Source organism: Dendroctonus ponderosae, unplaced genomic scaffold (assembly GCF_020466585.1).
Source record: "Dendroctonus ponderosae isolate FM_Combo_2020 unplaced genomic scaffold, Dpon_F_20191213v2 Dpon_F_20191213_6, whole genome shotgun sequence".
NCBI lineage: Eukaryota > Metazoa > Arthropoda > Insecta > Coleoptera > Curculionidae > Dendroctonus > Dendroctonus ponderosae.
In genome coordinates, this window is record NW_026018814.1 from 14,363,181 (window position 1) to 14,374,141 (window position 10,961).

The 10,961-nt window shown below is 32.1% G+C and overlaps 3 protein-coding genes and 1 long non-coding RNA gene across 5 annotated transcripts in view; 1 reads left to right on the forward strand and 3 right to left on the reverse strand.

Moving 5' to 3' along the window:
- The window catches only part of LOC109543836 (integrator complex subunit 14), a 20,305-nt gene extending 13,681 nt beyond the window's left edge, over positions 1–6,624 (reverse strand). Inside the window, exon 1 of the mRNA XM_048667840.1 lies at positions 6,291–6,624. Coding sequence (XP_048523797.1) covers positions 6,291–6,449 — 159 coding nt within the window. The 5' untranslated portion in view covers positions 6,450–6,624. The remainder of the gene's footprint in view (positions 1–6,290) is intronic.
- LOC109543835 (dnaJ homolog subfamily C member 2) lies at positions 3,851–6,082 on the reverse strand. Its single transcript, XM_019913736.2, has one exon. It carries the CDS (start codon positions 5,908–5,910, stop codon positions 3,964–3,966), a length of 1,947 nt encoding a protein of 648 aa, XP_019769295.2. The 5' UTR covers positions 5,911–6,082; the 3' UTR covers positions 3,851–3,963.
- A 708-nt stretch (positions 6,625–7,332) lies between the features above and the next one.
- The window catches only part of LOC109543846, a 4,899-nt gene continuing 1,270 nt past the window's right edge, over positions 7,333–10,961 (reverse strand). The window contains exon 2 of one of the 2 annotated variants that reach the window (XM_019913752.2): positions 7,333–8,796. In XM_019913752.2, coding sequence (XP_019769311.2) covers positions 8,668–8,796 — 129 coding nt within the window. In that variant the 3' untranslated portion in view covers positions 7,333–8,667. Of the gene's footprint in view, positions 8,797–9,921; positions 10,141–10,961 lie in introns of those variants that run through there. The other variant, XM_048667378.1, reaches the window with a different exon arrangement.
- Positions 10,203–10,961, forward strand: LOC125504832. The gene is made up of 2 exons (XR_007281729.1): positions 10,203–10,379; positions 10,453–10,961. It is a non-coding gene; the product is annotated as an uncharacterized LOC125504832 (long non-coding RNA).

The following is a 10,961-nucleotide window of genomic DNA, read 5'->3' on the forward strand; positions in this document are numbered from 1 at the left end:
AGCGGGCGTTATACTATAATGCCCGCTAACAATGCCCTGCGGTTGTTATGGATATTATTATATGTTTCATCTCTAAGGTATTATGAGCCAATAATGTATGAGCCAATAATGAAACATAAATATTTTTATTCGAATAAAGGACATAACACAAATAATAAGTTATAATAAATAAAAGTGGCCAAAAATAAAAGCCGTCAACTTCATATTTCAAATTTGACGTCAATGCCATTTTTGAAATTGTCATGTTTTGACGTTTGTAATATTTCAAAAGCGTACTTTTGTAAGCATATACAAGTTAAACAATGAGTGTTGAAAATGCAAGTGCTGCTTTCACGGTATGGTGTTTGTATAAGATGCATATTTTGCATAAAATTTGCGTTCTTTAAAAAAATCGAGTTTTGCTTAAGGTAACATCGGCGAGCGCAGAAAAATAGACCATTTGAACGACTTTGAGACTGAACTTATAACAAAGTTGTAATTTACAAATTGTAAGTAAACTTTAAATTATGATTAATAGTTCTCTATAAACCTAAGTAATTAATTAAAAAAGCCTATAGGTTACTTTTTAAATTTTCGAATTAAAAAGTTCGAAAAATGGACTTTCAGATTCCTTCGAATAAAAAAATATTTTATTACGGTAAATTCCGCTAAATATTTTGCATTTATCTACGGATTATAAAGTATTTTCAAAGCATTGAGGTTTTACATATTTGGGTCCCAAATATCCAAAGACAGATCAAATGCACAGGATCATGTCCCTGTTGTAGATAAGTTCTGCTAGATAAATTTTTGAATATTAGGTCCCTTTTAATAAGAAATTAATTCTTTACATGAAAATTCAATTCAAATTTTGCCTTTGGAAACACGGTAAATTTGAACCGTAATTAATTGGTTAACATAATTATTACAATAATTGCAAAACAGTTGTCACTGTGGTCTATGTGCTCGTCCTAATTGCCATTAACATTCGGCAGGACCTTGATAATATACTTAGCTGGAAAAGTGATACCAAACTAAGCTGCGTGACCCAACTATTGCATTTTGATATCATTATCAATATCACTGAGTGAATTAGGGCTTCATCTGTCGTGTTCTTAACTAGTTCCATCAAAGCAACACTAAGAAACCCTTAGAACAGTCTAAAAAAACTTCGTCCGACATATTTTCTTCATTGAAGTTGTCTTCCACTGAAACCAACACCCCTCCTTCCTTGTGCTTATTAAACACGAGTTTCGATCTTCCTCACAGCAAGACTCAAAAGACCAACAGTATCTCCTCGACTAAGCTCGGAGCCCAGCACTGCTCAACCCTTTCTTACCCTACTGGCAGTAAAAAGGCATTATTGGCCTATAATTTGATCTAGATTTGATTTTAGTCAATGTGACAATTAGGGTCACCTACTGTTTTTATATCTGTAAGAGTGATTCTACTCAAACATCGAGTTTGTGGATTACCTACAAGTAAGTTGATTATTTCGGGAAAGTGAAGGTTGTCGCAACTGTTCCTGAAAAAGTTTTGTTAACTGGTTTGTCAGTCATAAATTGGTCGAACAAGAAGTATGCACTTCCAGGACCAGTTACGGACCTATTAGTTCTCGTTAGCTGGATTTAGGTTGCAATTAACACATCCAAAAGCCTGTACTTAAAAGGGGAAGAAGTTCCCAATTCGAACAAGGGAACAAGGAAGCTTTGGATGCGGGCTTTTGGTTCCACTCGCGTGGGTAAAAGTTCAGTTTAGAATCAATTAGTGTCAGAAAAATTGGTGTCCATGTAAAACTACTTCGTGCAGCAACTTTGGCTTCTCTCTTGCCTTGCTTTTCGAATTTAGATCAAATTCTAGATCCTTAATTTTTCCTACTGGAGTATATAAAATTGATTTCGTTATTTAACTTATTCATTTAGTTAACATCCCACTTATATTGATAAAAACTTGATATAGGTACGTAAAGAGCAATATTGAATTTTTCTATTTCTATTTCTAGTTTTATACAATTTAGCCAAAACCGCGTAAGACGGACATAATATTTTTGCAACGGATGTTGCAGTTGATAAATGCTTTATTCAATTCTCTATTCAGTGCTGCAGATCGGTTCCAATTAGAGATTTTTCGATAGAAGAAAGTTTAAATTCTAAGCGGCGTTTACTTGAGAAAAAATATATTATGCACTGTTCAAAAAATGCGGCGAAAATGTAAAATATTCAGTTTTTGTGTGAAAACTTTATGACAGATGATCCACTGGACCAATGGGTTCTTGAGATATGACCATAAAAGCGCCAAGCGCCGACATGTTTCGGCCGACAATTTTAAAACATTGTCAGGATGTGATAATATTGTTTGAATAGAGAAGGGTTCTTTAGTTAGTAAGCGTGAGATAACTTTACTTCTTTAACTTTTCTGAAATAGTCTCTCTGAATAGAAATAGAAATGTTACAAAAAAACCTACAATTCCAATAGATAAAACAGTTTAGAGTGACTTACCGAACTAAAATAAGGGTGAATAAAAAAGAACAAAATTACATAATATTTCTGAAGACATAGAACCGGTTTTATTTCGAAAGTGTAGCTTGTAACAATTATTTTAAGAACGTAATTTAAGTTTGAAGTCAGTTGGTCCACAAGAAACACATTTAAATAATGTAATTTTAAGACATCCTGAAGTAGATTAATGCATTTCCTTCACGGTGAAATAACGCTAAACAAGCAATATCGACACGCGTTTGGTTGGGAATATTAGACGGCTAAAATTGCTTTGACCTTTATTAACTTAAAACCGTATAAAAGAAAACATATATTATTTAACAATTAAAAACACCCTGTGAATATCACGCTTTTCTTAAAATGATGTTTTTGATATTACTTTATAAATTGAAGAGTAAATTATTTTCATCAAATGTGGAAACGAAGTGGGCATGTTTACAGAAAATTAATAAGGATTAAAATTTATTTTAAACCACTGACAATAGTTCTATTTCTAAAAACTAAATTCAAAAGAAATAAAATAATATAGGTACCTACCTACAAGATTTGACAAACTTTTATCTTCTATTGGAAAAATATTATCTTAAATCAATCAATATTTGTATAATGGTCAAATTTATTGATATCCATGCGTAACTTTAATTAGGTATTTAATGAGTTTGTTGATTCTCTTTAATAGTATAAGGAAAGAATACATTCAATTTTTTACGTAAACCATTACAAGTATCTGTAATATTAAAATATCGTAATCTGTATTAATCTGGTGATCACAGAACTTTGCCGGATAATATTGCCGTATGAGATTTCGTAACGTATGATACATTTTTTCATAAAAAAATCGGTATTTGATATTAAATTCTTTATTGTCTTAGTTTAACTGCAAACCATGATCAGATATTAGTAATACATCTAAAAATATTTTAAAAACTAACACTGAATTTTGTATTTCAAATTAATTATAGTATACAATTAAAATCTAGATTTAGATTAGATCTCTCGGAAATTATTTTCTTGGTTTTTTTTTCAATAATACGAAAATGTACCATGATGCTAGTTATGTATATTTTGTAAAGACATGTTTATTGTGTTGATCATAGAATATTCTAATAGTATACATAAACGTTTTAGATTCAGATATCTGATGATGTTTTTTAACTGAAAGGCTGTAATTTAGTTGTTTTGAATTGTCTGTTGACTGAAACAAATGTTAAAGTATTGCAATTTTATGCCAAAAATAGATTTTTAGTACAGCTGAATATTAGGAACCTGTATTGTATAACTATTATATTGTAATTTTATTTAGTAGTTTTACAACGCCAATATAATATTTTTCCTGTGAAATTTGACTGAAAAGTACATAAACTAACAAAATACGTTCAGACAGTATGTTTTATTCTAAATCATCGATTAACAAAGTGTTGCTAAATAATGTACAAAACAAAATATACTTTACAGTAAAATGAAATTAGAGTACCATAGATGTTATCACTTTGCACTTACAGCAGCCTTAGCAGCCTTCTTTGCCTTGACCGTTTCAACCAGCTCCTTGTATCTTTTCATACAGTCCTTTTTCGAGCGGTTTGGTAAGCACTCAGCGATTCGGTCCCATCTTTCTGGTGTGGAAGCGGAGTACGTTTTCAAAGCTTGTTCAAGTAACTGCTGCTCACTTGTTGTCCAGGGCAATGTATCAAACCTCACACATTTTTCAGTTTTCACAATGGTTTCTTCCTTAACTTCTTTCTCCCGAACTGGCTTTGGTTCTACCACATTAGCTTGTACAGAGTTTTCACGGTGCCCATTATTCATGCCATTGATATTGACTTCTTCTAGTTTCTTGGATATTTCTTCTTCAGCAACACTCAAAACTGCCTTTTTATCTTTTTTAAAGTTGTCAAAAGCATTTTTATTTGCCTGCTCCTTCAGATTATTCTTTGAGAAATCGGTTTTTTGAAGATCCTTTGCCTTGGCAAGTACTAATTTTGCAGTAAATTTACTACTATCTTTCTTAAAAACTCCATGTTGATTTATAAAATTAGCAATTACTTCCCAACGTTGATTGGTACCAGCGGGAAATAAATTTACAGATTTAACAAGCAATTGCAAATTTTCTTCATTCCATTCTGGTGCTATTTTAATAACAGCTGTATTTTTATCTTTATTATTTGTTTGCTTGGCTGCATTCAAAACTTCTTGCTTCTCTCTTTGCAAATGCTTCTCATGATCTTCAATGGCCTTTAAGAACGCAGATTTGCCATTACTTTTTATGTTTTTATTTAAGTCTTCTAAAGCTTCTAAAGTGAGTCTCTCGCAAATGGCTTCAATCGTGGTTATGTGGTAAAGATTCTTATCACAATCGTCAGTAAAGTAGCTATTTGCTTTACACGTATCTCGAAACAATTTTCGCTCTTTTTTAAGAGCCTTTTTCATAACTTCTCTTTCTTGTCTCTTGGCTTCAATCCTAGCTCGCTCTGCGGCCTCTGCTTGCTCCTTTGCTAATTTGATTTCCTTCAATATGCGATCCTCTTCATCCTTCTTTTGTTGTGCAGCTGTCTGCTTGGCTCTCCTTGCCGCCAATTTTCTATCTTTGTCATCTTGTCTAAACTTAGCTATTCTTGGGTCGTTATTGTATGCTAAGTCAACTAACGTTCGTATTCTTGACATCTCCTCTTTCTTCTTCCTCAGCCTCTCAGCTTTATTTAATTTATCTACGTATCTTCTTTCATCCCGATCCTGGCATTTATCTTTGTCTTCTTCATCCTCATAAGAAAATTCTCTCCAAGACTTGAAGTCATACCAAAACGAGTAAAACTTTTCTACGTCATCTCTTGAAGAATTTTCATTTCCTAATTTAGGGACTTTTGGGCGTTCTGACCACCGTGAGTTCAGGTTAAAATAATAATTAAATACATCATAGAAATCCTTCTTAAGTTCAGATGAAGTAGGTATGTCATTATCAAATTCGGGGTCAACAGAATCAAAGGCCCGCCTCCTCGCCAAAGTACCTAAAGTTTCATATGCCATAGTAATATTAGTAAAATAGTCATCATCAGGTTTAATTTCTTCTCCTAGTGCTTTCCTCTTATCAGGATGATGTTTCAAGACTATCTTACGATATGCTGTCTTTATAATATCTTCAGATGCTTTGAATCTTAGTGTTTCTATTCCTAATACCTTGTAGTGGTCTTGCGACTTCCAGTCTTTCGGATCTAAACTTCTTAAATACTCCACATCCACATTGTAGTCGACATCCTCGGGTTTAAGCTCTGCTTCTGGTTGCTCTGTAGGTTTCGGAATGTCCACTTCCAACTCAATCAATGGATGAGGCTCAAATATAAGTTGGGGCTCTCCTCCACCCACGTTTTCATAGAGAAATCGGTAACGGAGGGCTACAGTCTGGCAGGTATTAAGTAAATTCATTTTTGCTTCACCCATAGTTGTCTCTAACCATAACCTTTGCACACTCACTGAGACTTCAGTCACTTTGGATTTACGAAACTGCTGCACGTTCCTGTGTCGAACAATCGATTAACCAAATTTAAAGATATAGACCAACAACAGAAATTCCGGCATGGCAATTGTCAATGACATTGAATAGGGATTTTTCAGAATTCATGTTAACCAACATAAGCAGGGCGGCCAACCGAAAATTTTGTGAAAAATTGTTGGCTTTGAAACGACTATTTTCAGTTCTACCGTTGGCAGCACTTTCCGAATATAGAGCATGAAATACTTATTTAAAAATTTGACAACACTGATTAATGTTAGGTTAGTTTCCCATCAACCAAAATCATAAACATTAAGTAAATACGTACCAAAGCAATAAACTCCAATTTAGAATGAATACCTAAATGATCCAAAAATGCATTGATTCCATTTACAGCTAACTGCTTCCTAGTTGTTTCCGTGCCATCCCCAAGTATAACAGGACGAGTCATGGAGAGGGACAGATCAAGCAAAATTACTGTCGGCATTTTAAAACTTTTCACTCTATGCACTTAACCATAGATAAAGACGAGTATGCACTTAACTAACCAAATTTTGCAAAATTTCAAAATTAATTCATTTATTTTGGTTTTAGAATGAGACATTCGTCTGTTTGCCAAACCAGTTTGTTAGTATGGTAGCATTGATGCCATTGTTCTGTCTGAAGTGACTTTTGACACACTTTTGCAACGATGTCAAATGAGTAGCAATGTTTGAAAAAAATTAAGAATACTTCACATTCCATTAAAATGTACAGTGAGCTGTAAAGTAAAAGTTAATTTTAAGGCTCATATTTAATTTTGTTATTTATGGATTTTTATATTTATTATCACCGTTCAAATTTCGCCCGATCGCACGTAATTCTTTGAAACCGACTATTACTAACTCGACTGTCGACATCGATTATGAAATTTAAACTTAATATTCTGAAATAATTATATTATAGTGGAATAAATATTAAACACGCCATATAAATAATCTGGTAGCAAAAAATTGCTAAATTTCGAAAAACACACACAAAAAAAGAAAGTGTTTTAAGAACCAAAAACAGCAAAAAAGATAAACATGATCAATTATCATTAATTCGAGAAAGTTTAACGTTTTTCAGACATTTTAAAAGTAAAATCACAGCTTAAATATCATAATATATAAGCTGTGGTAAAATGTTATGGTATTTTTCATATTCAATTTAGACCTCCATTAAAGGATGTTTGTCTATGAAATTTAATATATGTTATATAACGGATGCATGAGGGACAGGGGCTTTAAACTCTAATGCACAAGGGCACCCATGCATCTGTTTATACGATTATACGAAAGTGTTTCTATTGGTTGAAAAAGATGGGACATGGGCTTAAGTTTTAATTACACTAACGTTAAAGCCAATTTATTTAATTTTTCACATTTGTAATTAAATAATTATTTGCGTTATACGGGCTGCTTTAACATTTCTTACATTTAATTACTTAAATTTTCTTAACATTATACATACATAATATATTCAAAAACAGTAAGCTAAGAAAATTCAACAAGAAATAAATGTATGTTTAGACATTTTTTAAATTCTTTAATTTCTGGCTTTTATCGATAATATTGTTCTTAGCAAAAACTTTTGTTATTTATTATTCACTTTCATGATACATGTGAAATGCTCCTTTGACAATTTGCTACATTTGTAGTAAGTAAAAGTAAAACTTATATTGGTCTCGTCAAGTACCTACATGATTTGGAGTGTCCGAATCGGAATGCGAATACTCTCTGTATTTAGTATATTGTTCATTGTCTGTGGTTGAAGAGTTTACATATTTCATGAAAATATTTTACATTCAAGATATTTTACTTTTTTATTTTATTTTTTAGCTCTATAATCAGCAAATAAAGTTATCTCATTTGATTCAAACATATCCTTATCCGCCATTGCCATACATTCATTTACAAATCCATCGAATCAGCAGCCTGAATTTCCTTCAAATCCTTTGATTCGTACTCTTAAGTAAATCTATGTCGTGGGTTAAATTTTCAAAATTTTTCATATAACAAACATCTTTACTACTCGATTCTATTAAAGAGCGCGAATCTTGAAACGTAACGTTTCCTTTACCATTATGAATAAATTATGTTGTTAAAATATAACGAAATGCTAATCGATAGATTATACAGGTTGGATTTGCATTAAATCCACCTCTTCCACGTACTTTTGCATCGATATATTCGACCGAATAGTTATTGCAAAGGCCTGTGCTAACTCATAATTTAGAAATCCGAATTTTAAATCATGATGAAGATTAAGCAAAGCAAAAAGCAAAAGCAAAAAATTTCGGATAAACATGGTGGTTTCGAAACATTTTTCCATTTAAGTTACAAGACCCATTATGTAAACCATGCGACAAACTTTTCGAGGCGCTGCTGAACCTCTGGATTCCTATCGTCATTGAATCTCAGATGTCCTAATAAATTTGATGTTCCATGACTCTCAAGTTCCCATGTTTTAATTAATTAATTTTTTGTTATTAATTTATCATTAAAGCTTATTATTTTACCTATGAAACCAATCAGACGGATATGGGTTTGAATACCCGAATTCCACGTTTCTCACAACCTGAACATGCATCATTTGTTGATGCAACCCACTTTAAACTTTTTCCATGATGAATATTCGATGTAAAAGAAATATAGTGGGTCAGCTGTATTAATCATGCCATCATATCAAACAATGTTGGTAATATTGTGTCTTTTATGTCGATTATCTTCGTGTTTTTGAAATATTAAATCCAGTTGATCGGCTGCTTGTGTACCCCTGATGGACGGATGATACTGCTTCAATATCTGGCACATCTGAAAAATAAACAGCTAATTGATATTTACACATTAACGCAACACTTCAATAATGTAACAAAATAGCCAGATAGGTATAATTTGAACTTTATATAAGGTGTTAAAAAAGGGTGACTGCTCAGATCATATTATGGAGAAAAAGCATACAGGGGGTTGTCCTAGTAGTAGGATTAACGCACACATAAATCTATTTTTCGCAATTATCATTTTAGCATTTCAAAGAATTCCTAGATATACGTCCGAAAATATTATCACATCGCTTAAGCAAATGGAAAAATTCGTTAATAAACTTCCAAACGGACAAATTAATTTGTAATTTACAAACAAAAGATGCACTTTATGTATTTCATGTACGAATGCCGCATTTTAAGATTATTTCGGTACATTTACTCACATTGTTGAGTGAGCTTCTATTAAGAAACTGAAAAAATAAGCTGGTAACGTACAAAAGAAAAGCACGTTATGGCTTTCATGCATCAACAACTCTTTATTTTAAGAGTATTTTCGTATGTTTTGATTTACCTTAAAAATTTGATACGTTAGGCGACAAACCATTAGTTATAAGCAGTTATAGAGTATGTATACCAAAAATTTTCGTTCACTTACAATTTTTATAATAGAATTTATATCTGATCTAACTAAACTGGATAATTCTTAAGGCATATACACAGCACGCCAGTACAGTTTAAAATACAGGATGCTGATAATTAAAAATATGTAACATCACATTACGACGTCCCGATTTTTTGGGAAACCCGGTACATTCATAAAACTCTTTAAATATTCTAAGTTTTAAAACCGTCATCAAGTTATGTACGATAAAAAGAAGGTTTATAAAAAGTATATCATTGTATGTATACATATTGAGTATATGTGCAGATGAACATGCCAGATATATACATATTGTGTATATGTGCAGGTGAATATACCTAGTATGTTCAAAACAAATATTCCGGTAATATACATGAATGTATATCTACGGTATATTCCAAATTGGGTAAATATGTGTACGTGCCCGCAGCAGACAAGTAAGTGCACGTACAAGTACAAGAGTTTATATGAACTTTTCTTTTTAAATGCGTCAACGTTATAATTTTATTGGGCAATATTAATAAAATTTCTATATTACTCAAATAAATTTATCCGGAGCTAACAGTTCCCACCCTATGAAATTCAAACAATTAAAATGCATATAACAAATTCAAATTACCCGCTTAGTGTCTTCACGGATTACGTCCGGCTATAACGTGACATTCGAGTGACAATGAGAGCGGACCAATGAGAATCATCTTTCACGCAGTGCTGTTTGGCGGTAACGCCAAAGCTCTCAGAATTTCTGAAAAGCTGCAAAGCTTATAATTTATTGGTTATTGTCATAAACAAATTATTATGTGCTATTACACAAATCGTGATTTTTTAAATTACCTATATGATTGTAAATTTATTAGTTACTGTCTTTCTAAGCAAGACAAAATTTAGATTTTGTCAATATCGGTTTATCAGTGATGTGATATGATCGCTAGGGATCACGTGAGAAAACCACACACGAAAAATGTTCGCATAAGATACGGCAAAATGTAAAGGTATGCAAAAATGTAAAGGGTGTTTAAATTAAATACATTTGATTATTTTATTATTTCGTGTTTTATACTACAGGTAATGTCGCTGTTGTGGACCTGAAGCATTGAAGATGCTAGGGATCACCAGAACTCCAGATCCAGTGAGAAAACCGCACACGAAAAATTTTCGCATAAGAGACAAGTAAGGTTGTCTGAACCTAATTATTCTTCTATTAATGTAAAACTATTATCTGTATTTTTTTATTTTTACCAGTTTGAATTTGGTTGATTTCTATTTTGCGATAAGCATGTTTCCTTGTATCGAAGAAAAGCAACAAAAGTAAAATGAAAGTAATGTATCAATGCAAATTGCTATACCTAACTGTATTTCTACACAATAGAATAATCTGTGGATGAACGAAAATACTCTTCTACTATCATACTAAAATACTATCAATGTAAAACTATTTACTGTATTTTGTTGTTGTGACAAATATTAAAATTTGTAATTGCTTATAGAATTTTTGTTAAGAGCATATTGCGAAACACTTTAATTGATCGAGAACAAAATGAAAGGGCAAAATCCACAGAGCGGGAACATGTAAG

Excerpts from the sequence above, each read along its gene's own strand:
- LOC109543835 (XM_019913736.2), bottom strand. The coding sequence starts at position 5,910 with ATGGGTGAAGCAAAAATGAATTTACTTAATACCTGCCAGACTGTAGCC.